The 27,399-nt window shown below is 42.0% G+C and overlaps 1 protein-coding gene across 1 annotated transcript in view; it reads left to right on the top strand.

The window, feature by feature from the left end:
• Positions 1–27,399, top strand: part of TBC1D2B (TBC1 domain family member 2B) — a 66,820-nt gene that overhangs the window by 16,228 nt on the left and 23,193 nt on the right. Inside the window, exons 2-5 of the mRNA XM_040413643.1 lie at positions 5,892–6,045; positions 10,085–10,232; positions 22,636–22,808; positions 24,217–24,383. Of these exons, the coding sequence (XP_040269577.1) occupies positions 5,892–6,045; positions 10,085–10,232; positions 22,636–22,808; positions 24,217–24,383 (642 nt within the window). The remainder of the gene's footprint in view (positions 1–5,891; positions 6,046–10,084; positions 10,233–22,635; positions 22,809–24,216; positions 24,384–27,399) is intronic.

Below are 27,399 nucleotides of genomic sequence, written 5' to 3' on the forward strand. Positions count from 1 at the left end.
TAGGCTCCATTCACATGTCCGCAATGTGTTTTGCGGATACACGGAGCCACGGATCCGCAAAACACGGAAAACGACAATGTGCGTTCCGCATTTTGCGGACCGTACATTGCCGGCACTAATAGAATATGCCTGTTCTTGTCCGCAATTGCAGACAAGAATAGGACATGTTCTATTTTTTGGCGGAAACGGAAGCACGGATGCGGAAGTGCGGATCCGCAAATGTGGATGCGGACAGCACATTCCGGCCCCATTGAAAATGAATAGGTCTGCACCCGTTCCGCAAAATTGCGGAACGGATGCGGATCCATTTTGCGGACGTGTGAATGGACCCTAACAGTTTCTGTAGGTCATGTATAAATTTATTTAATGGGGGTGTGGCACGGGAGGAGACAGGTCAGGAAGTGGGAGGGGTCATGGTGGGTAGTGGGCGGGGTTAAGGGGCCCAATTCAGATTTTTGCTATGGGGCCCAGTGATTTCTATGTACGCCTCTGAGCTTACCCCATAGGATACAGATGAAAGACGGACAGCACTCCAAGTAAAAATAGTGGTGTTTATTCACCCATGTGGATGGCAACGTTTCAGCTCATACAAGAGCCTTTTTCAAGCTTGAAAAAGGCTCTTGTATGAGCTGAAACGTTGCCATCCACATGGGTGAATAAACACCACTATTTTTACTTGGAGTGCTGTCCGTCTTTCATCTGTGTAATATGTATGTGTGTGTATATATATATATATATATATATATATATATATATATATATATATATATATATACACAGCAGATTGATTTAGCGTAGTTATGGTTAGCTTAGACAGGGGTATTAGCAGACATATCGCCACCAGCACAAAGGGGCTAAACCCACATGGTCATATGCAGTTGCAAGAAAAAGTATGTAAACCCTTTTGGAATAATATGGATTTCTGCACAAATTGGTCATAAAATGTGATCTGATCTTCATCTAAGTCACAACAATAGACAATCACAGTCTGCTTAAACTAATAACACACAAAGAATTAAATGTTACCATGTTTTTATTGAACACACCATGTAAACATTCACAGTGCAGGTGTAAAAAGTATGTGAACCCATAGACTAATGACATCTCCAAGAGCTAATTGGAGTGAGGTGTCAGCCAACTGGAGTCCAATCAATGAGATGAGATTGAAGGGGTTGGTTACAGCTGCCCTGCCCTATAAAAAACACACACCAGTTCTGGGTTTGTTTTCACAAGAAGCATTGCCTGATGTGAATGATGCCTCGCACAAAAGAGCTCTCAGAAGACCTACGATTAAGAATTGTTGACTTGCATAAAGCTGGAAAGGGTTATAAAAGTATCTCCATGAGCCTTGCTGTTCATCAGTCCACGGTAAGACAGTCCACGGTAAGACAAATTGTCTATAAATGGAGAAAGTTCAGCACTGCTGCTACTCTCCCTAGGAGTGGTCGTCCTGTAAAGATGACTGCAAGAGCCCAGCGCAGACTGCTCAATGAGGTGAAGAAGAAAGAATCCTAGAGTGTCAGATAAAGACTTACAAAAGTCTCTGGCATATGCTAACATCCCTGTTAGCGAATCTACGATTTGTAAAACACTAAACAAGAATGGATTTCATGGGAGGATACCATTGAGGAAGCCACTGCTGTCCAAAAACAACATTGCTGCACGTTTACAGTTTGCACAAGAGCACCTGGATGTTCCACAGCAGTACTGGCAAAATATTCTGTGGACAGATGAAACCAAAGTTGAGTTGTTTGGAAGAAACACACAGCACTATGTGTGGAGAAAAAGAGGCACAGCACACCAACATCAAAACCTCATCGGAACTGTGAAGTATGGTGGTGGGGGCATCATGGTTTAGGGCTGCTTTGCTGCATCAGGGCCTGGACGGATTGCTATCATCGAAGGAAAAATGAATTCCCAAGTTTATCAAGACATTTTGCAGGAGAACTTAAGGCCATCTGTCCACCAGCTGAAGCTCAACAGAAGATGGGTGTTGCAACAGGACAACAACCCAAAGCATAGAAGTAAATCAACAACAGAATGGATTAAACAGAAGAAAATACGCCTTCTGGAGTGGCCCAGTCAGAGTCCTGACCTCCATCCGATTGAGATGCTGTGGCATGACCTCAAGAAAGCGATTCACACCAGACATCCCAAGAATATTGCTGAACTGAGACAGTTCTGTAAAGAGGAATGGTCAAGAATTACTCCTGACCGTTGTGCACGTCTGATCTGCAACTACAGGAAACGTTTGGTTGAAGTTATTGCTGCCAAAGGAGGTTCAACCAGTTATTAAATCCAAGGGTTCACATTCTTTTGCCACCTGCACTGTGAATGTTTACATGGTGTGTTCAATAAAAACATGGTAACATTTAATTCTTTGTGTGTTATTAGTTTAAGCAGACTGTGATTGTCTATTGTTGTGACTTAGATGAAGATCAGATCACATTTTATGACCAATTTGTGCAGAAATCCATATCATTACAAAGGGTTCACATACTATTTCTTGCAACTGTAGCTAACCAAAGTGGGGTTGATTAAAGCAGGATACCTAGCACGAAGGAGCTGTAGTGCTAGGATTAACAACAGTTGCAGTGGGTGGCAGCGCACATTACCACCACTACACTGAATAAATTAAGGTGCTGGACTGAGGCACAAAAAAGAGCCGCTGTATTGACTGGTATGCCAACAACCACCAACTCTCCGGCCACCGCCACGTATAATGTTTGTTAAACGCGTTTCCGTGCACCTAAGTGCACTTCATCAGGAGCAGAATGCACCTCGCTTGAGACCGCAACCTCTGGTGTGAGGTATGGCTTAAAGCTAAAGCCTAGGACAGATGTAGGGTAACCTGCCTATAGCCGGATACCTCTAGTGTGTGGCACGGCGTAATAGCTGGAACCTACAGCCCTGCCTAAGCCGTCCACCTCAAAACTGAGGGGCGGCGTGCTAGTGTGCAACACAATCGGCGCTATGATGGCCGCCTTAGCCCCTTTGTGCTGGTGGCTCTAGTTTGTGGGACCCACCTTTCATGCTTCTGTCATACATACCTCTCGTTAAGTGGCGCTATTAGTATCTTCAGTAGGTTAGGTCCCACAATTTTGTGATATTCACCTTTTCTACCCAGCTGGTAGCTGTCGTTTGGGTATATACCCTTCTATTTTATTCTAGTATCTTATTAATAAAGATTTGTTATTTTGTTTTAGCGTTCCTCTTCATATATACAGTACAGACCAAAAGTTTGGACACACCTTCTCATTCAAAGAGTTTTCTTTATTTTCATGACTGAAAATTGTAGATTCACACTGAAGGCATCAAAACTATGAATTAACACATGTGGAATTATATACATAACAAACAAGTGTGAAACAACTGAAAATATGTCATATTCTAGGTTCTTCAAAGTAACCACCTTTTGCTTTGATTACTGCTTTGCACACTCTTGGCATTCTCTTGATGAGCTTCAAGAGGTAGACCCCTGAAATGCTTTTCACTTCACAGGTGTGCCCTGTCAGGTTTAATAAGTGGGATTTCTTGCCTTATAAATGGGGTTGGGACCATCAGTGGTGTTGAGGAGAAGTCAGATGGATACACAGCTGATAGTCCTACTGAATAGACTGTTAGAATTTGTATTATGGCAAGAAAAAAAGCAGCTAAGTAAAGAAAAACGAGTGGCCATCATTACTTTAAGAAATGAAGGTCAGTCAGTCAGCCGAAAAATTGGGAAAACTTTGAAAGTAAGGGCTATTTGACCATGAAGGAGAGTGATGGGGTGCTGCGCCAGATGACCTGGCCTCCACAGTCACCGGACCTGAACCCAATCGAGATGGTTTCGGGTGAGCTGGACCACAGAGTGAAGGCAAAAGGGCCAACAAGTGCTAAGCTTCTCTGGGAACTCCTTCAAGACTGTTGGAAGACCATTTCAGGGGACTACCTCTTGAAGCTCATCAAGAGAATGCCAAGAGTGTGCAAAGCAGTAATCAAAGCAAAAGGTGGCTACTTTGAAGAACCTAGAATATTACATATTTTGAGTTGTTTCACACTTGTTTGTTATGTATATAATTCCACATGTGTTAATTCATAGTTTTGATGCCTTCATAGTCATAAAAATAAAGAAAACTCTTTGAATGAGAAGGTGTGTCCAAACTTTTGGTCTGTACTGTATATATTTAATCATTTCCAAAGCCCCAAAATGTCACCCAATATAATAGAAAATGAAGATTTAAGAAAAATAAGCAGATAACTAAGACAGATAAGACAAGTCCTTACATGTAACAGTCAGGAATGGCTGCTAACTAACAATGTATACAGCTATTTTACCAGAGAAGTGGCTTTGATTGGCTGGATCTGATTCTGAGACATTGTATGTGGAGTCTGGTTTCAACTTACGATGGGTCAGAAAAGACCATAGTATGTTGAAAATATTGTATCCTGAGGCCATTGTATCTTGAGGGATCACTGTATACAAATCTATAAAAAGTGTGTAATTCATAAACGTGATAGACACATTTAAAAAAAAAAAAAGGGGGAGAAGGCAAGTAAGTGCATAAAATGTAACAGTAGTCTGGATAAAATGTGGCATAGATATAAAAGTACCAACTCCCATTCCGTATACAGTTTAATTGTCACAAACTGCTTCATATGGAGATGCCAAATCCCGGGATTTTTCTCTGTATGACTCACTTCCTATATAGGGTTTCTGTACAATTGCAATTGTTTACTTATGTTTTGGTATACATTGATGTCATTGTTTTTTTTGTTTTTTTTAGCACAGTTTATTACCCCCCTTCTTTGGTGTATGTCAACTCCCCTATTTTTTAGCTTTTTTGTGATTTAATTATCACTATGATTTAATAAATGAATGATTATTACTCCTGTTGGTATTGTGTGTGCCCTTTTTGTCAGGGATATAATGTACACGTGTTGGCACTGTGTGCCCATTTTGTAGGTAATATACAGTACACGTGTTGGCATTGTGTACCCTTTTTATAGGTGATATACTGTACACATGTTGGTATTGTGTGCCTTTTTGTAGGTGACATACTGTACACATGTTGGTATTGTATGCCCTTTTTGTAGGTGATACACTGTACACATGTTAGAATTGCGTGCCCTTTTTGTCTGATATACTGTATACATGTTAGCATTGTGTGCCCTTTTTGTCAGGGATATAATGTAAACGTGTTGGCATTGTGTACCCTTTTTATAGGTGATATACTGTACACATGTTGGCATTCTATGCCCTTTTTGTAGGTGATATACTGTACACATGTTAGAATTGCGTGCCCTTTTTGTCTGATATACTGTATACATGTTAGCATTGTGTGCCCATTTTGTTGGTGATATACTGTACACGTTTTGGCACTGTGTGCCCTTTTTGTCTGTGATATTCTGTATATTCTATGGGACTGCTCAGCTATTTACAACAGTCCCATAAAGAACAAATGGAGCAGTAGAGCGCTTGCTCAGCCTGCCGCTTCATCAGGGCAGGATCGTTGGGTTCCCATTCTGGGAATCAGTTAGTGATCCTCTCTACTGTGGGTAGGGGATAACTTTCATACTTGGCACTACCACTTTAGTGTGATTATTTGTTATTACATTACATAGTATGTGCAGATGGAACGTTTAGTAAGTGTGTAAATAGATTGCCTCTCCTTTTAATGGTGAGTCTGGATCCAAAAGCAACCAGCAGAATTGTGATTGCAGCTCTGGAGAATTATACTGACCATTAGACTGTTAGGCAGGATCAGTACAAGATAAGTGATAATCAGTTTTATGTAAATTATTTGTACATGTAAAAAGATGAAAATACACAGATTTATAACTTTTCAGCTGTGAGCCATGGGACAATTGGGCTAAATGTGACTATTTTTTTCTCTCTTTTACTTCAGGCTTCTAGTCGTCAAGCAATGACTTACTGGCTGCAAGAATTACAGCAGAAACGTTGGGAGTATTGTAATAGCCATGCTATAGGAAAGCGAGACAGCATGGTGAATCCTACAGCTGGGCAGGTCCCCACTGGTTTGGTAGCCAAAGAAAGCTCAGGTAAAACAGATTCAGATTCTCATTAGTGTTTGTAAAAGGAATCTGTGACCGGTTTTATGTCTTCTCTGAGGGCAGCATAAACTACTAATGGAGACCCTGATTCATAACGGGTCACTTACTTTTTTTTTTTTGTAGTTAGTTTTTGACAGATTCCCTTTAAAGGCTGTGTATAAAATTTTGTTTTTTAGGATTGCATCTTAATCATTTTTGGCTAAAAATATTTTTTTCTATTGGCCTTTATTAAAAATATTGAGCTGTTCTGTCACAAAGTGTTAACAGTTTTTCTAGCTGCGTGATTGGTACTTTTACTTTGTGACGGTCATCTAATAAACCTTATCTCTAAACTACTAAAAGGTCATAAAAACTTAGGCCTCTTTCACACTTGCGTTGTTGGGATCCGGCATGCACTTCCGTTGCCGGAGGTGCCTGCCGGATCCGGAAAAACGCAAGTGTACTGAAAGCATTTTAGGACGGAACCGTCTTCCAAATGCTTTCAGTGTTACTATGGCACCCAGGACGCTATTAAAGTCCTGGTTGCCATAGTAGGAGCGGGGAGCGGGGGAGCAGTATACTTACAGTCCGTGCGGCTCCCGGGGCGCTCCAGAATGACATCAGAGCGCCCCATGCGCATGGATGACGTGATCCATGCGCTTGGGGCGCCCTGACGTCACTCTGGAGCGCCCGGGGAGCCGCACGGACGGTAAGTACACTGCTCCCCCGCTCCCCGCTACACTTACCATGGCTGTCAGGACTTTAGCGTCCCGGCAGCCATGGTAACCACTCTGAAAAAGCTAAATGTCGGCTCCGGCAATGCGCCGAAACAACGTTTAGCTTAAGTCCGGATCAATGCCTTCCAATGGGCATTAATTCCGGATCCGGCCTTGCAGCAAGTGTTCCGGATTTTTGGCCGGAGCAAAAAGCGCAGCATGCTGCAGTATTTTCTCCGGCCAACAAACGTTCCGTACCGGAACTGAAGACATCCTGATGCATCCTGAACGGATTACTCTCCATTCAGAATGCATTAGGATAATCCTGATCAGGATTCTTCCGGCATAGAGCCCCGACGACGGAACTCTAGGCCGGAAGACAATAACGCAGGTGTGAAAGAGCCCTTATTTAAGCCACATTCTTATCAGTAAGATAAGGACTGAGTGTTTATAGTGCCAGAGAGCAGAGATAAGGAGTCCGTCAGCTCCTGCTCTGACGGAAAAGACAGAAAATCCACAGGGTGCTACTACAGCATTTAAGCTCTGTACACAAAAAAGGGCTCCATATTTTTTTTAATAAGGACCAATTAAAAAAATTATTTTAGCTCAAAATGAGTACAATGCAATAATAAATAAAAAATTCCCCCAAAGGTGTACATGGCTTTTTAGGCTACTTTTACACCTGCGTTAGGTGCGGATCCATCTGGTATCTGCACAGACGGATCCGCACCTGTAATGCAAACGCTTGTATCCGTTCAGAACGTATCCGCTTGCATTATTCTTTTTTTTAAAAAGTCTAAGTTAAAACGTATCCGTCCTGACTTACATTGAAAGTTAATGGGGGACGGATCCGTTTTCAACTGCACCATATTGTGTCAGTGAAAACGGATCCCTCCCCATTGACTTACATTGTAAGTCAGAACGGATCAGTTTGGCTCCGCATCGCCAGATGGACACCAAAATGCTGCTTCGCATCCAGAAGAGCCAAACTGATGCATGCTGAACGGATCCTTATCCATTCAGAATGCACTGGGGCTGAACTGATCCGTTTTGAACCGTTTGTGAGATCCCTGAAACGGATCTCACAAACTGAATTCAAAACGCCAGTGTGAAAGTAGCCTAAGGCTTACTATAAAGTACCACAGATGGGAGAATTTGCCTATAAAATGTGGAGCTATGCAAAAGCACTGACCACCTTCTGCCAACCTTTATGACAGTCTGTATCTTGTGAGCCGGTTACAGGGTGCCGTAAAGTACAATCTATGGTCTGCAGCATGAGAGGAAGAGGACAAGCAAGAGAGCTTTAAACTTGGTATTGAAAATGTCAGTGACTATTGTTTTCTAGGACATTTGTAGTAATACAAGTGTATTATGCCATTGCTATTTGAGCTCTAACATATGCTGTACACTTAGATATAGAATTTTTTCAATATCTTGAATATTGAATTGACTTGAATAGGATGGAGCCGTCCCATTGACGTGAATGGAAAGGAGTTGTTGTAATTGCACTGCTCGCCACTGCGATGGTAAACTGGGAAGAGGACACAGCACTCGCACAAGCGCTGCCTTCTCTTCATACAGCTGATTGGCGGGGTGCCGGCAGTTGGGCCCCCCTCCTATCTGATATTGATGACCCATCCTGAGTGTAGGCCATCAATATAAAACAAAAGCGGATAACCCCTTTAAAGGGAATCTGTTCGCTCCGAAACAGCCCCCCAACTAGCATGAGCAGTATGTAGTGTAAGTGATGCTGAGTCCAATGATGTAATTTTTATCTTTATACTTGCATGTATACCTGCGCTGTGCTCCCACAAACAAGCAGTAAAATGCATTGAGAGGACTCCTCTTCGAGACCTCTCCATTGTGTGCACGAGCTCAGGAGTCCTCTCAATGCATTTTATTGCTGGTTTGTTGGAGCACAGTGACAGAATACAAGCAAGTATAAAGATAACAATTACATAGTTGGACTCTGCACCACCTAGGCCTGTTTCACGCAGCCAGCATTAGTTCTGGCCGAGCTATCTGGGTCCAGCATATCCAGATGTTACCGGAATGCCAACCGGCCCCATTGACTATAATGGGGTCCGGCAGAGATCTGGCTGCTACCGAGCAAATATGCCGGGAATCAGCTGGACAAATGCATGCATTATAGTCAATAGGGCCGACAGCCATGGTGCCATATTCGACAATTTAACCTTACATTATAATAAATACACAAGACTACCATTGTGGATAAAAATGGCCGCGGTCTTTATTAAACTGAGGGGGAAGGTGGGTAACCATAAATAACCACATTCCATTAATTAATAAACCATTGAAATTCCCACCAATATCAACTCAAGTCCATTAGTGCACTACTCATCAAGAGTCCACCCAGTAAGGCTGAGCGACTAACCCCCCCCTACCTCCCCCTATATTAAAAGACCGCGACTAAACCCTTGGGAGGGCGGGCGGGACACGATCTTCCTTCTTCAGTCTTCAGCCGCTGACAGAGCTCCCGATGGTGAGTGCCTTCCATAAATACACCTTTCTTCCCGCCGAAACTTGACCTTGACCAATCCATTGTTCCAGCTAAAAATAGCCCTTTGCCCAGCAACTGGTCAGAGACCTTCACTGCCAATCACCTTTACTCCAGCTGCCGGCTAACCACAGACTTCACCTGAGGAGAAATAAATGGCGGGAACAGAAGGGAAAGAAAGGGGGGGGGGGTGCAGAGGGAATAGAGACACCTAGCCACCAACTATACATAATATATGTCTCAATGACACCATGAGGGGCGAATGCCAATTACTGGCACTGCCCCATTCATTCCGGTAACATCCGGCAGTATCGGATCCAGGTATCTGGCAGGCTGTGTGATACAGGCCTTACACTGTACACCTTTTGCTCTAGTTTGGGGGGTATTTTGGGGCACACATACAGTTCTCTTCTGCTGTGCCACGTCACATTGATCTAGTTTACGTTCTGCGCTCCCATTCACATTGTGTGACTAAGCATTGGGAGAATTGTTTGTGTGCTGCTGCTTCAAATTGTGGGGGTAGTGTATATAGGGAAGAACCCTGCATGAGAATATAACATCAAGAATTAAAAAGAGGAAGGAAAAAATCTGCCATATACTTCTGCTGCAGGCTGTATGTAAATCCTGTAGATGTGAATTCTCATAGGTAGTGTACCTGTTCTGGCAAGACTAGAGATTTTCCTGTAACTACTCGTCATGCAGTTATGAAAATAGAACTTCATTTTGGTTGGCGCTCCAAGTTTTTTGTCTCTTTTTTTTTTTTTTTTAAATGTTATTTTTGTGACACTTTACACCTTTTTACGTTTTGCTGCAGAAATCCCAAGTCTACCCTGTATGGCTAATTCCGCAGAACGGGCCCGTGTCCACTTCACAGCTGACCTCGGAGATCAGACCCCTGACCATGGACCCAGTCAGTCGGGTGCAGTGCAGGGCTTGCTTAGGCAGTGGAGCAATGACATCAGGTACTCTCAATAAAAGGATGAAATTAATACATTTTCTTGTTTGTGCCCACACAATACGGCTGCCGCTTGTAAGTCTGTGTGATCGGCTGGGCTATGAAATAAGTATTTCAGCATAAGGAAACGTAAGATTTGGATTACAACATGAAGCTAGAGATGTTGTAATCCTGTTACATACGTTGTGCACTTGTGAATTATCCTCCCACAGACAAATAGAACGCTGTTACTTACTACAGTCTATAGGACGGCAGAGCCCGAGAGGCCTACTTCAGGTTCTGCTGTGTGGTTTAGATATGTATCACAGCCTAAACTTCCTGTGAAATGGCTTGTTATCTAAAGCCGAATGTGTTGCTGCTGTTGAGTCGTTTTACTGTTTAGTGAGTGGGTACTGTGAAATGACTGACGTCACCGCTTCAGGTCAGTCTCCTTGTACTAAAGGTTATTTAACCATTAGCCTATCTGTACTTGCCACCTACTTAGTTAGCAGGTTTCTGTGCAAAAAAGGGCAATCTACTACTCCACCAATCATGCTGAGAGGGTCTAGGAAGCCGAGAAGTGGGTTTCTGCTTGTAAGATCTTTGCACTTCAAGGCTGCTTTAGCTGTTTGTGTCTACAGAATGAACATTTCGTCAGGGACCACTAAATTGTTTCTTTAGGGTAGTTTTTTGGAGGAGGAATTGAGGCAGATCTTAAAGAGGACCTTTCATCGGTCCAAACAGTGTGAACTAAGTGTCATGATTTGTAGAGCGGCGCCCAGGGATCTCACTGCACTTACTATTATCCCTGGGCGCCGCTCCGTTCTCCCGTTATGTCCTCCGGTATGTGTTCGGTCACTTGTTTATAGTAGGAGGAGACTGCCCTTGTACTCCTGGGCGTCTCCTTCTCCTAGGCTGTAGTGCTGGCCAATCGCAGCGCAGAGCTCCCAGCCTGGGAGAAGAAGATGCCCAGCAGAACATGGGCAGTCTCCTCCTACTATAACCAAGTCCCCTAAGTCTCCGCCTACTATAACCAAGTGACCGAACATACCGGAGGGCATAGCAGGAGAACGGAGCGGCACCCAGGGATAATAGTAAGTGCAATGAGATCCCTGGGCGCCGCTGTACAGATCATGACACTTAGTTCACAATGTTTGGACCGATGAAAGGACCTCTTTAAGGCCTCCTGCACACGGCCGTTTTTTTTTTCCCGTTTACTGGCCGTTTTTTGCGTTCCGTATACGGAACCATTCATTTCAATGGTTCCGCAAAAAAAACGGAATGTACTCCGTATGCATTCCGTTTCCGTATTTCCGTTTTTCCGTTCCGTTTTAACATAGAACATGTCCTATTATTGCCCGCAAATCATGTTCCGTGGCTCCATTCAAGTCAATGGGTCCGCAAAAAAAAACGGAACACATACGGAAATGCATCCGTATGTCTTCCGTTTCCGTTCCGTTTTTTGCTGAACCATCTATTGAAAATGTTATGCCCAGACCAATTTTATCTATGTAATTACTGTATACTGTATATGCCATACGGAAAAACGGAACAAAAACGGACCGCAAAACACTAAAAAAAGCCATACGGTCGTGTGCAATAGGCCTAATGCTGTTTTTTTTCAGCCAAAGTCAGAAGTCCTTTATTTCCAGTGTCCTCTATAACAGCTACTATGTCGCTTATAGACCGGTTTGGTAGACTCTCGGGCCTTACGATTAATTGGCAAAAATCAGCACTGATGCTTATTGATGGACATGTAGTGTCTGAAACGGTCATAGCTAATAATATTCCCTGTGTGGAAAGTATTAAGTAATTAGGAATTCACATATCTCCTAGGCTAAGGGACTTTGAGGACTTAAACCTGTGTCCATCGTTGGGGGAATTTAGAGCGAAGGCTAAAGCATTGTGTAAACTATTCCTTTCAGTTGTGGGTAGAGTTAAAAGGAACCTGTCACCTGGATTTTGGGTATAGAGCTGAGGACATGGGTTGCTAGATGGCACAGGGACAGGACTCATCTCAGGTTAATTTGTATATGTATCAAATAGTTTTTTTTACACAATAAAAGCACACAGCGCTATGGGGACTGGGTATTGCGGATCTGCTAGCGGCCATCTAGCAGCCAATGTCCTCAGATCTATACACAAAATCCCAGTGACAGGTTCCCTTTAATCTCCTCAGGATGGTAATGATGCCGCAGCTGCTACACGTACTTCACAATGCCCTGGTTTGGCTACCCTTGGACAGATTTCATAAAATTAATGCTATATTCAGAGACTTAATATGGAGAGGAGGTCAACCTAGGATTAAATTGGAGACACTGCAATACTCAAAAATGGCGGGGTGGCTGGCGGTACCAAATCCTTGGATTTTTTATTTAGCAGCGCAATGTCAGCATTTTAAAGGGTGGAAGGATTAGACAGTTGCAAGAAAAAGTATGTGAACCCTTTGGAATGATATGGATTTCTGCACAAATTGGTCATAAAATGTGATCTGATCTTCATCTAAATCACAACAATAGACAATCACAGTCTGCTTAAACTAATAACACACAAAGAATTAAATGTTACCATGTTTTTATTGAACACACCATGCAAACATTCACAGTGCAGGTGGAAAAAGTATGTGAACCCCTAGACTAACAACATTTCCAAGAGCTAATTGGACTGAGGTGTCAGCCAACTGGAGTCCAATCAATGAGATGAGATTGGAGGTGTTGGTTACAGCTGCCCTGCCCTATAAAAAACACACACCAGTTCTGGGTTCGCTTTTCACAAGAAGCATTGCCCGATGTGAATGATGCCTCGCACAAAAGAGCTCTCATAAGACCTACAATTAAGAATTGTTGACTTGCATAAAGCTGGAAAGGGTTATAAAAGTATCTCCAAAAACCTTGCTGTTCATCAGTCCACGGTAAGACAAATTGTCTATAAATGGAGAAAGTTCAGCACTGCTGCTACTCTCTCTAGGAGTGGCTGTCCTGTAAAGATGACTGCAAGAGCACAGTACAGACCGCTTAATGAGGTGAAGAAGAATCCTAGAGTGTCATCTAAAGACTTACAAAAGTCTCTGGCATATGCTAACATCCCTGTTAGCGAATCTACGATACGTAAAACACTAAACAAGAATGGATTTCATGGGAGGATACCACAGAGGAAGCCATTGCTGTCCAAAAGAAACATTGCTGCACGTTTACAGTTTGCACAAGAGCACCTGGATGTTCCACAGCAGTACTGAAAATATTCTGTGGACAGATGAAACCAAAGTTGAGTTATTTGGAAGAAACACACAACACTATGTGTGGAGAAAAAGAGGCACAGCACACCAACATCCAAACCTCATCCCAACTGTGAAGTATGGTGGTGGGGGCATCATGGTTTGGGCCTGCTTTGCTGCGTCAGGGCTTGGACGGATTGCTATCATCGAAGGAAAAATGAATTCTCAAGTTTATCAAGACATTTTGTAGGAGAACTTAAAAGGGTTGTCCGAGTTATTTTTTTGTTCTTTCTATGTTCCTAACTAGGCAAATTCAACAACTTTACAATTAACTCACTTTACCTGCAGTGCCTGGTTTATCAGATTTGACTGAGGGTCACATGACCTGTGATGTCAGCCTCTCTCCCTGCTCTGATGAAGTTTGTTTACAAGCCTGTAAACAAGACGTCACTGTGCTGGCCACGCCCCCCTTCACTGCCGGGCTGTCTGCTCTCTCCTAGGATTCTTAACCCCTTCAGCTGCACAGACTGGGTAGCTGCAGGCAGTGAGGAGACAATGCTGGGCACTGGAGCTGACAGACTAGAGAGAGCATTGCACAAGAAGGTAGGGGGAAGATCCTGTGTGTATTAGCAGTGTCATGATACAGGTGGGACTTGTAGTTCTATACTTACAAGTTGCTGTTGATTCTCCCAGCACTCAGGGCAGCTCTTGTATCCACTCCCTTAGCAGTGCAGGGGGAGGGGCAGAGATTGTTGTTATTGCATGTAAACAAGGGCCAGAAGAGAAACAGGGAAATGAGGATATATATATATATATTTTTGCCTGAAACTTGCTTAGCTTAGTTATTTATTGCTGCCCATCAGATTTTCAGTGCTATATATTTTTTTTTTTCATAACTCGGACAACCCCTTTAAGGCCATCTGTCCACCAGCTGAAGCTCAACAGAAGATGGGTGTTGCAACAGGACAACGACCCAAAGCATAGAAGTAAATCAACAATAGAATGGCTTAAAGGATAACTGTCACATTTAGACCCTAATGTCAATTTTTATATATGTAGTTACTAATAACATGATATTCCAGAATTAGTTACTATTAGACTGACTTACCCCATATTTAATAAGATTCAGCCCTTAGCAACCAGTCTGCATAAAACTGCAATTTCACTATTCAGTTAAGATGGCCGCCACTGCCCTCACCCTGAGGCTAATCCCGCCTGCCCTCACTATCCAGTAACAATAGCCCCCCAAAAGTGTCAGTAACCAGAGCCCTCCCCCCTAAAGGGTTAATCTCCTGCAGCACAAAGGGGTCCTCTTACCACATGTTGCTTTCATTTATACACTGAGCAGATGTCAGATCTTCCTTCCCTTGTCTGCGCTGCTTCAACTCTACTTCTCCAGCTCTGCTGAGTGAGGGAGCGTCTGCCAAGTGCAGGGACAGGGAGAAGTGAACTGTTATCAGCTGCTGGGGAGGACCTGGCTTTAATCATTTACTTACAGTCCCTGGCTGTCAGTAATTTGACCTTGCACGCAGCCTGCTTCTGCGTCCTCCGTCTTTCAACAGATAGTCGGAACATGCCTAGCAACCCTATTTTAAGCACAGGTAAAAGTAGGCAGTACAGGGAACAAAAATGTGGAATTAAGGGGTAATTGAATACACAGTGAAAAGTTGAAATAGGGCCACCAAGGAGATATTAATCACCACAATCCAATACTCCAAAAAAAATATATATGACAGTTATACTTTAAACAGAAGAAAATCCGCCTTCTGGAGTGGCCCAGTCAGAGTCCTGACCTCAACCCGATTGAGATGCTGTGGCATGACCTCAAGAAAGCGATTCACACCAGACATCCCAAGAATATTGCTGAACTGAAACCGTTCTGTAAAGAGGAATGGTCAAGAATTACTCCTGACCGTTGTGCACGTCTGATCTGCAACTACAGGAAACGTTTGGTTGAAGTTATTGCTGCCAAAGGAGGTTCAACCAGTTATTAAATCCAAGGGTTCACATACTTTTTCCACCTGCACTGTGAATGTTTACATGGTGTGTTCAATAAAAACATGGTAACATTTAATTCTTTGTGTGTTATTAGTTTAAGCAGACTGTGATTGTCTATTGTTGTGACTTAGATGAAGATCAGATCACATTTTATGACCAATTTGTGCAGAAATCCATATCATTCCAAAGGGTTCACATACTTTTCCTTGCAACTGTACATTGATGGATATGACTAGTCAGATATTGCAGGGAAAAATAGGGGGGAGAAATCTAATGTGGATACTGGAGGGCGCAGGGATATATAGTCTGGAGGACCATCTTCCCTTAATAGGGCTTATGAAAAAAGTATGGGCCAAGGTTAAGCAGCTGAGAGGGGTCCTGGGTATCAGTGAATTCCGTTACGGAGCAACCCCCTCTTACTGGAGTCTCTCTCTCTATCTCTATCTCTATCTCTATCTCTCTCTCTCTCATAAAGGAATGGATGAATAAAGGGGTCCTTAGGATAGGAGATCTATTAGATAATGGAGTATTCAGGTCCTTAGCGGACCTACAGGAGAAATTCTGGATTCCTCGTACAAGGTTCTTTCAGTATCTTCAGCTGCGTCATGCGTACCACGATTAAAAAAGGCACTAATATTAATAAGTTAGAGACGGCCCAAAAATTAACGCTAACTGGGGGATATAAGAGAGGTTTGATATCTACGCTATTCACATTACTAATGGATACGTTTCTAGAGTCCCATCCGCTGACATGAATGAAGGAGTGGGAGAGGGATCTGGGGGAGATACAACAAGAACAATGTGAAGACATTTTAGAAGTGGTTCCACTGAGGTCACAGAGTTAATTTACAAATCTCAGATTTCAAAAATGCTATTTCCTGCTGCATTATCGAGAGCTGTCTACAGATCAAACAGCATCCAAACCTCCGAAGAGTGGAACCTGAAATAAAAGCACAACAATTCCTGCACAGAACCAGGTCTGCCATTTTAAAGAGGGGAAAGATTTTAAACAAACAAATCTTACTTTTTTAGATTGTATCCACCTCCAGATTACCTCCTGAGTATCTCCAATGCACTTATAAATGCTGCACTTTGAGAATGAACAAGAGAAATTGTCCCAGCTGTTTATAATTCATAGAGTGTACAAAATGCAAATATTTTTACATCATATTGGAGTCAGAATTAATGCGAGATGTCCAAGATGCTCATTGGAGCCAGCCGACCTGCTGCACATGATGTGGCAATGTCCGAATCTAAACAGATATTGGGAAGGCATATTGGAGACAATACATCAAGTATTCTCGAGAGAGTGGAAAGAGATCCCAAAATATGTATATTAGGTTATGTCTCTAAAATTGGGACAGATGAATATAGAAAGGTAGCGGTGGGGTGGATGTTGTAGCCAGAAAACTGATAGCCTTGTACTGGATACAGGAGAGGACTCCCTCACTGGAGGAATTCCGGATAAAGGTTAATAATATGTTGCTGTGTGATAAAGCTATATTCCTAAAAAGAGGATGCCCACAAAACTTTGATAAATTATGGAGTGACTGGTTGTCTCAGTCATATTGTGATTTAAAGGGGAAAGTAGGTGGAAAGCCACTGCTGGAGTGAGTAAGGGGTTGGGAAGGGGAGAGGGGCTAAGGGCAAGAGGGGTTGAGTGGGTAGATTTCCTTGCTTGTATAAAAAAAAAAATTATATATATACATACAGTGGATTGTACTTTATTTTTTGTTAAGATGTGATACTAACTGTATCTGTAACAATTATTTTGCTAATAATAAAAATGCTTTGATTAAAAAAAAAGAAGTCCTTTTATATTTCCAATTCCTTTCAAATCCACTTCTGGCTTTGGCTGAAAAACATGCAAAACTCTGTTTTAACCTACTCTAAAACTGAGCTCCAGAACTGTACATTTGCCCAAACTTGAACCTTCATGGGGTTGTGCTCGGTTAAAGACCAATTTCTGTAAGAAGCTTCTAGCACTTTCTAATGAGATGTTAAAGTGTCTCTTCAATTTTCAACTGTTACAAATGTGACAAGTAACTCAATGTAAATGTGTTTTTCTAAATCGCCTTTTAAAATCAGTCTTTGAACATCAAAGTCAAGGAACCTTTCAGTTTGATTAATGCAAGTGTCACATGCTCCAGCATTCTTTGCATTTTGCGATAGCTTGTGAATACACATACGTTTGCGAAACTGGAGCTCTGAAGACCAGAATAAGATGGAAAAAACATGAATTCTGCTTTTCCAGATTGTTTAAAGATAGAAGTGGATAGACCTGTACACAAATCTATAAAGAACAGGGGATGGATATGAATTTTCTCATGTTTATGTGGCACTTGATATCTAAGCACTATTGAGTTGGCCAAGATTATGTAAAAAAAATGGATACTTAGATGCTTTTCACTATAAATGAGTTTCTCAAAAAAATAAATAAGAAACTTCGGCTGTAAAGCTTTCCCTACACGGCTGTTGACCTAACTATACCTCCCACCCCCCTTACATGTCTTGGTCGAGCATGCATGGGTTCTGAATGGGGACAGTGGAGTAAACTGTTACCAAACCCTTCTGGTGGTGGCTTATCTAACCTGAAAAGAATGGAGCATGTTGAAATCTAATCTGCTGTTTGGGAAAAGTTAGGAAACCACCAAACCGATTAGATGATTGGGCGTTCCCACCTAAATTGGTAGGTTCAGCCAGTGGTTATATAATATATTTGGCCCACTTTACAATAGCTTACCCCCGTCCAGACCTGCATACATCACTAAGTCCTACATAGACCCCTTCAGGTTTGACTGATGCTGGACTTACAGTTGTGTTAAAAATAATAACAGTCAGACATCACTAACCTGATCAATCACTGTTTTTGGTAGAAATGATATTTCTACATGGCAAATAATTTACTAGCCGGTGTAGTACAGTAATAGAAATCCAACAGACCCAACAGTCATGACATGCATGCTTCTGATTCTCTCTAATTCAATCACTTATTGAGAGGGGCATGTTCAAAATAATAGCAGTGTGGAGTTCAATGAGTGAGGTCATTCATTCTTTGAAAACCAGGTGACAATTATTGCCCTTATTTAAGGAAGGAAGGCAGCAAATGTTGTACATGCTGGTTACAGTGCATTTCTCTCTGAAATTCTGAGGAAAATGGGTCGTTCCAGACATTGTTCAGAAGAACAGCGTACCTTGATTAAAAAGTTGATTGGAGAGGGGAGAACATATAAAGTGCAGAAAATGATAGGCTGCTCAGCTAAAATGATCGCAAATGCTGTAAAATAGCAACCAAAACCTGAAAGATGTGGAAGAAAGCTAAAAACTACCATTCAAATGGATAGAAGAATAGCCAAAATGGCAAGGACTCAGCCAACAATCAGTTCCAGGAAGATCAAAGAAGGTCTAAAGTTACCAGTGAGTACTGTTACAATTAGAAGACGCCTATGTGAAGCCAAGCTATCTGAAAGAAGCCACCGTAAAGTCCCACTGTTGATAAAAAGACATGTGCTGAAGAGGTTACAATTTGCCAAAGAGCACATTGACTGGCCTAAAGAGACATGTTGTGGACTGATGAAAGTAAGATTGTTCTTTTTGGGTCTAGTGGCCAGAGACAGTTTGTCAGACGACCCCCAAACACTGAATTCAAGCCACAGTACACTGAAGACAGTGAAGCATGGTGGCGCAAGCATCATGATTTGGGGATGTTTCTCATACTACGGTGTTGGGCCCATTTATCGCATACCAGGGATCATGGATCAGTTTGAATACATCAGAATACTTGAAGAGATCATGCTGTCTTATACTGAAGAGGAAATGGGAGTACCAACAAGACAACGACCCCAAACACACCAGTAAACATGCAACATCTTGGTTCCAGACCAACAAGATTGACGTTATGGAGTGGCCAGCCCAATCCCCGGATCTTAATCCAATAGAAAATTTGTGGGGTGACATCAAAAATGTAGTTTCTGAGGCAAAACCAAGAAATAGAGAATAACTGTGGAATGTAGTCCAATCATCCTGGGCTGGAATACCTGTTCACAGGTGCCAGAAGTTGGTTGACTCCATGCAACACAGATGTACAGCAGTTCTCAGAAACAGTGGTTATACAACTAAATATTAGTTAAGTGATTCAAAGAAAAGCAAAATCTTCAAACATTTTTCAGTTTATATAGTGAATGTTTGAGTTTGTAAAGAAGAATACAAACACTGCTATTTTTTTGAACAGTCTAATATTCACTTTTCTTCAATTTTTTAAGAGGCACAACACAAATTTGATATATTTTTCTTCATGTTTTGATTTGGAATAGAATGTGTAGTGTTCCTAATGCATTTGTGTGTATGGAAATAGAAGCTATTAGAAGGATTCTGAACTTTATTCACTTTTTTAAACACACTGCTATTATTTTGAACACAACTGTATTTGCTACAACTTTTAAAATCGAACATAGAACAAGTGACAGTACTCAATGAATGGATTAAACCAGGTGACTTCCATGTTGACAATAACTACTGTCCTTGGCTGGAAAAAAATGTATATAAACATGTATATAAAAAAAATTCTATAGATTTGGTTACTGCAAGGTTTTAGTATTTATCATTTAGAAACGTAACAGAAGCAGAATGCAGAACCACAAGTGAAATTATATTTATAGAGTCTCAAATGTTGTTATTGTCTAGAAATGTCTGTATGACTATCTAAGCTCCTGTACTTTATGGGATTGGCCGACATTACACCCAAGCCAACACTGGAGTTCTTTCAGATAAATGGCACTAGTGAGACAGTTCTTTTTCTCTGAGTGATCCAAAGCATTCGGAAAGTCTTCAGACCCTTTCACTTTCTACACATTTTGTTATGTTGTGGCCTTGTGCTTAGATTAAAAAAAAAAAAGTTTTCCTACATCATTCTGCACTCAATACCCCATAATGAGAAAGTGAAAACAGAATTTTAGATAATTTTTCAAATTTATTAAAAAGGAAAAACTAAAATTTCACATGGACATAACTATTCGGACCCTTTGCTATGACCGTTGAAATTTACCTCTGGGGGCCTTCCATTTCTCTTTTCACTTCTTATCTTTGAGATGTTTCTCTACCTTGATTGAGTCCACCTGCCTCTCTATAAAAGATCTCACAGCTGAGAGTGCATATCAGAGCAGAATCCAAGCCATGATGAGAAGAACTGGGTCAAAGGTTCATCTTCCAACAAGACAATGACCCTAAGCACACAGCCAAGCCAACACTGGAGTGGCTTAGGGACAACTCTGTGAATGTGCCCAGCCACAGCCCTAACTTGTACTCAAGCAAACATCTCTGGGGAGACCTGAAAATGGCTTTTTGATGGTTCCCTTCCAACCTGACAGAGCCTGAGAGAATCTGCAAAGAAAAATGGCAGAAAATCCCCAAATTCAGGTGTACAAACCTTCAGCCATCATATCCTTGAAGACCCGGAGGCTGTAATCACTGCCAAAAGGGATTCATTGAAGTACTGAGTAAAGGGTATGAATACTTTTGTCACTGCAAGATTTTAGTTTTTCTTTTCAATGAATTAGCAAAGATTTTGAACGTTCTGTTCTCACTTTCTCATTATGGGGTATTCAGTGCAGAATGATAGGGACGTTTTTTTTTTTATTTATTTAGCACAAGGCTGCAACATAAAAAAATTTGAGGAATTGAAGACTTTCCAGATGCACCTTGCATACACAGCTGGTCTCCTAGAAGAGGACCTGTCACCACGGAATGCAGTGCAGTCTGTTCACCGCAGCAGGAGGAGCTGTGAAGATAGATGTATAGTTTTTTGGGAAAAAATTCAGTATAACTTTTAATTTATTTATTTATTTAAACCTCTGCTCTTTCTATACTTAGGAGTCATGTGGGAGGTCATATCAGTGACTGACACCTGCACACTTAAGCATACAGGGTAGGACTGCCCGTATGACTCCTAAGCTTTGAAAGAGCAGAGGTTTAATAAATAAATTACACGTGTTACTGAATCTTTTCCCATAAAACTATACATCAATCTGCTCCGCTCCTCCTGCTCTATAATATGCTGCCTGCAGATTGTACTGCATTTCATGGTGGCAGGTTCCCTTTAAGAAAAGCCATTTTCTCCCTTACGCTGCTTCAAACCTCAGTAATTTGTGTCTAATTGCTAATGACATGCTGCTGGACATCCACCAGGAAAAAAATATGGTTGCTAGGAAGTGTTTTCTTAGTAACCAGACCGACTTGACCATAATCCCAAACATTCTAATAATTCGCGATCACAGGCAATAAAATGACTGGACTGTAGATATATCAAGACTATGCAAAGATAATTATTAATGTGCTTCATAACATAAGTACACCAAAAAGCTAAATATATTGTAGTTTTGCATTAAAGAGGTTGTCGAGCAGTATAATTTATTTATATATATATATATATATATATATATATATATATATATATATATATATAGACTCCCTGGGGTTTAAAAAAAAAAAAAAAGCAATACTCACCCTCTCTGATCCCTTGCTGTCTGCGGCTCTTGGCTCCTGATCCCAGCTGGACACACTGGAAATGCCAAGAAAGACTCTCTCAGCAGATCGGTGGCAGGGGTGGGTCACCACTATGACCATTGTTTGACTGATTGAGTATGGCTTTTTCTTATTTTTAACCCCTTGTAAACTATATATACTGTATTAAAAATATGCCGCTGCAGTATAATTCCATCTTGTTCATTAACTACCCTTGTCCCAATTCCACATTATGCTCAGTTTGCAGTGTCTTGGATTTAAAAAGCAGACATTTCATGGATCACTTTCTTCTCACTTAATGGGGCTCTCCAGGCTTTTAATATTGATGACCTATCCTCAGGATAGCTCATCAATATCAGATGTATGAGGAGACAGCACATGCACACCTTCCCTTCATACAGCTGATCGGCAGGGGTGCCGAGTGTCGGACCCCCGCAGATCTGATATTGATGGCCTATCCTGAGGATAGGTCATTAATATTAAAAGCCTGGAGAACCCCTTTAATTTTTGTCACAGTGAAAAATTTTCACCATGAATCCTACTTTCAGTAGCCATAATTTTCGGTACTACAAAAATAGATGTCAGGCCTTTCCTTGGTTTTCAGCAAATGAGTATAACAAATGCAGTGTCTGTACATGAGTTTGCATATACACTGTGTAAATAATGAATGCCTGTCATCTGGTCTCTTGTGTTGTGTTAGAAACTCCGTGCAGAGCCTACGACCTGGCCGAAATAGCAATGAAGGCAGGAAGAGCATCTTTTACACCAATGAGGAATGGGAGCTGCTTAACCCAACCCCTAGGGAGCTGGAGGAATCGCTTCTGCATGAGGAAAGGAGAAGACCTCCTATGGATGCAGGCAAATGGAACACAGGTAAAGCCTGTGCTAAATGATGCTGGAAGGCTTATTTGTGTCTTAGGCCTCATGCACACGGCCTAAGTGAGATGTGAGATCACTTGAATGGGTCCACAATTCCGGAGATGCGGAACGGAGTCATGGAACGGAACACCAGAAGCACTCTGGAGTGCTTCCCTGGTGTTTCTTTCCGTGGTTCCGCACCGCAAAAATATATGACTTCATATTTTTTTGCGGTGCAGACATACTACGGACCCATTCAAGTTGAATGGGACCGGCCCGCTGCACGGATTGCATTGGGGACCGCATTCAGTACAATTCCAACGATACCACACTAGTATAGTTTTTCTTGCTTTCTAATACTGAAAAAAAAAATGTAAACCTTAAAAAAAAAAAAAAATTTCAGCACTATATTCTGAGCCCTCTAACTTTTTTGTAGTTATGCATACAGAGCTGTGTGAGGGATATTTTTTTGCAGAGCGATCTGTACTTTTTAGTGATACCATTTTGATCACTTTTTATTTAAAAAAATTTGCAGGGAGTTGATGTGACATAAAATTGTTGAACTGGCCATTTTCGCATGCGGCGATGTCTATGCTGTTTGAAGCAGCAGAAACCCAGAGGCTATGGTGCCCGCTGCATGCGCAACTTGGTGCGAACATATACGGCGGAGTTCGCAAAGTGGTTAATGTCCCCATCACTGCTACACAGAGTAAACGATGGAATACAGTACAGATGTAAAAATAATCACAGAATTCCTGAATAATGTACTGATGCAGTAGAATTGAGTTAAAGGGCATCTGTCAGCAGATTTGTACCTATGAAACTGGCTGACCTCTTGCATGTGCACTTGGCAGCTGAAGGCATCTGTGTTGGTCCCATGTTGATATGTGCCTGCACTGCTGCTTTGAAGTTTTAATATATGTACATGAGCCTCTAGGAGCAATGGGGACATTGCCATTACAGCTAGAGACTCAGCTTTTTCTGAAACTGCCGCTCCCTCTACACTTTGATTAACTTTAGGAGAAGTCCTGGCCATATATGAGGACGTTTTCACTGCCTGGTCCTTTTCGATCAAAGTACAGAGGGGGCGGCAGTTGCAGAGACATCTGAGCCTCTAGGAGTAACAGCAACGCCCCCATTGCTCCTAGAGGCTCATTTGCCCCCCATTGCTTCTAGAGCTCCCCACTACATACTGACTTTTCTCAGCAATTGGGGGCAATACTGACATACTGACTTTTCTCAGCAATTGGGGTACATATGAACATGGGACCAACACAGATACCTTAAACTGTCAAGCGCACATGTAACGGGGCAGCCAGTTTCACAGGTACAAAACTGCTGACAGATGCCCTTTAGGCTGCATTTACATAGCTGTGCTTCACTTCTTTTTGCATCAGTTTATTTTTGACACTCCATTCCATAGGCAAGCTTCCATTACTAGGTGCACTGAGGAACCGATACAGCAGCGATAACACTTCTGTGGAGTCTTTACCATCAAGTGACTCCAAGATTGACTGTGACCTTCAAATGAGGCTTCAGAACCAGGAAGGTGAAATGGAAAGACTCAAACGGGAACTGACAAGCCAGAAGGTTGGCATCATACATATTATTGCTTTTACTGAATGACAAGTTTAACATATTAAGACCTGTATGTAAACCACGATAACAAAATAGTCATAATAAGATTACTATAAGCTTTTCTGACTCAAATTTGGTTGTTCTTGGCTTGGGGATGACTTGCAACACTAAAGCCTTACATATTTACAGCATTTACACGACCAATGTTTAGGCCGGTTATCTGGAACGAGCATTTCTATAAACACTCGTTCCTGATCATTGGCCCATGTAAAGGTGTCGTATATATCATCTGATCAATGAGTGAAACTCTTGTTCATCGAGTGAAATGATCTGCAGTGTGGACACCTCAATCATCGGTCCTGGCAACAGATTGTAGGGTGCTGACACACGTTCAGGTTTTTTGATGCAGTTTGTGAAGCCAAAATCACGTGGGGATCATAAAAGGAGAGAAAGTATTAAAGGAAATCTGTCACCTGGATCATTGCTATTAAACTAAAACTATTGCCTTGTAGCACTTACTACCTCCTTTCCAGATGTGCTTTTCTTTCCTTGCTGCTCGGTTTCTATCTTGACAAAATCCACTTTATTACATATGCAAATGAGCCAGTAAGGTGCCCAGAGGGGCGTTATTTTTGGTCAAAGGTGCCCGGGCCTGCCCTCCAGCAGAGCCCAAGCACGCCTCTCCTCGGCTCATACTCTACGCCCCCAGCAGCGCCGTTGTTGTCTTCCCCCCCAACCCACAATATCACTAACCGCAGATAACCCCGCCCATCCTTGCTTTCAGCGTCGCTGAAAAATCTCAACGCTTTTCTTCCAGTGAAACATTTGAGGCTGATGCCCTCAGTTGAACCGGAAGAGCGCAGCTGCAGGCAGTGTTCAGAACTGAGGGAATCAGCCTGAAATGTTTCACTGGGCATGCACCGAGGCCAGCGACATAATGGGGGGGGGGCATTTGGGTGTGTCCGGGGCTACAACGGCACTGCTGGGGGCGTAGAGCTGAGAAGAGTATTGAAAAGCAAGAAGAACTAAACAGATGTGGTATCGCCGTAATTGTACCGACCTGGAGAATGTAAGTAACAGGTCCACTTTACCGTATGGGGACATACAGAATGCTTGGGTGTATAGGGAGAGGCATTACCAGTAGAAAGAGGGGGCGCTCATGCTGCTCTACAGAGCACTAGTGAGACCTCATTTGGAGTATTGTGCGCAGTACTCGAGACCATATCTCCAGAAGGATATTGATACTTTGGAGAGAGTTCAGAGAAGAGCTACTAAACTAGTACATGGATTGCAGGATAAAACTTACCAGGAAAGATTAAAGGACCTTAACATGTATAGCTTGGAAGAAAGACGAGACAGAGGGGATATGATAGAAACTTTTAAATACATAAAGGGAATCAACAAGGTAAAAGAGGAGAGAATATTTAAAAGAAGAAAAACTGCGACAAGAGGACATAGTTTTAAATTAGAGGGGCAAAGGTTTAAAAGTAATATCAGGAAGTATTACTTTACTGAGAGAGTAGTGGATGCATGGAATAGCCTTCCTGCAGAAGTGGTAGCTGCAAATACAGTGAAGGAGTTTAAGCATGCATGGGATAGGCATAAGGCCATCCTTCATATAAGATAGGGCCAGGGGCTATCCATAGTACTCAGTATATTGGGCAGACTAGATGGGCCAAATGGTTCTTATCTGCCGACACATTCTATGTTTCTATGTATAGGGAATGCCATAAAAACAAAACCCATAAAACTGTTGTGTATTTTTTTTTTTTAAGCTCCCCACTACATTGTATGCAATATTAAATGGTGGAATTAGAAAGTGGAACTTGTCCCGCAAATAACAAGCCCTCATACGGCTATGTGGTTGGAAAAATTAAAAAAGTTATGGCCCCCGGAATGGCAGGGAGTGAAAAATGAAAACGCAAAAATGAAAAAAACCTCCGGGGCTAAAGGGGCCACAACATTCGTTCAACCTCTGCACCCTGTAAGTGTTTAACTGCATGGCATCTACATAGCAGCAGTGGTGTAGGGTAAGTAGAGCGTGGTCCCGTTCATTAGCTATAACTGCCCTGCACCACCACTACTATGTAGAAAGCATGCAGGTTAACCTGACTCCCGCCAGTCCTGAGGATGCACCATCAATTTTCAGATTTTTGTTCCCCGGCTTGGTGTAGCATATTCCTGTACAGCGTCTTGTTTCTTATCTTCTGGACACCCAGACTCTCCCACCAGAGACCTATCAAAAATCTTCTCCATTAGTAGCTGAGCAGTAATGTCTTCTGGCTAGGAAGTGGTGAAATAGGAAATGTGAGCTAAGCTAGAGTCTTGTGATGTCAGGTCAAAGCAGTGGAAATATTCAGCCATTAATCATGTTCATTTACTGGGCTTTGCTGCTCCTTTCCCAGCTGGATACGGTTAACTTCTGGATGGTATAAATAGCTGGATCATCATGTGAGCGCTCAGCCCGTCTCTCTTCCTTTTGGATGTTTTGTGTACTCTACAGCATTTATGTGATCTCGTGACATCTCTAGAATTCTTGGCAGCATAGGTAACTGGACACGGCTGCACGAAAGGCTTTTCTCGCTGCTGTCTTTCTTTATTGTTAGCAAAGAAGGAAATGCATATTAATATAACACAAGTAATTTTACGCCATTTCTAGAGCCAGGCGTATAGCCAGTATTAGGATCCTGTCGATACGTTGGTTGGCACATCAAGTGGTTTCCTGGTAGACACCATTTAAATCTGCCCTGCTAATGGATGATTGGTGATCGGCTTCGTACAGAATTACATAGACATTATCATTTGTTAAGGAGATTTACAAAAATCTGCCTCCTGTTTTATATAAACGCTACAGTCAAACAAAATTCCCTCCCGTGAGAAAGTATTAAGCAAATGTGGGGCCTTGTGTCAGGAATGCTATGAAGTCCAATCGGTGCCATGCATTATGAGTAGATATGTTAAAATGTCTACAAAAAATTCTGCCCATACACTTTCAGTCAAATGTCCAGCCCAGTGTGCATGTGTCGAA

This window comes from Bufo bufo, chromosome 1 (genome assembly GCF_905171765.1).
Source record: "Bufo bufo chromosome 1, aBufBuf1.1, whole genome shotgun sequence".
Classification (NCBI taxonomy): domain Eukaryota; kingdom Metazoa; phylum Chordata; class Amphibia; order Anura; family Bufonidae; genus Bufo; species Bufo bufo.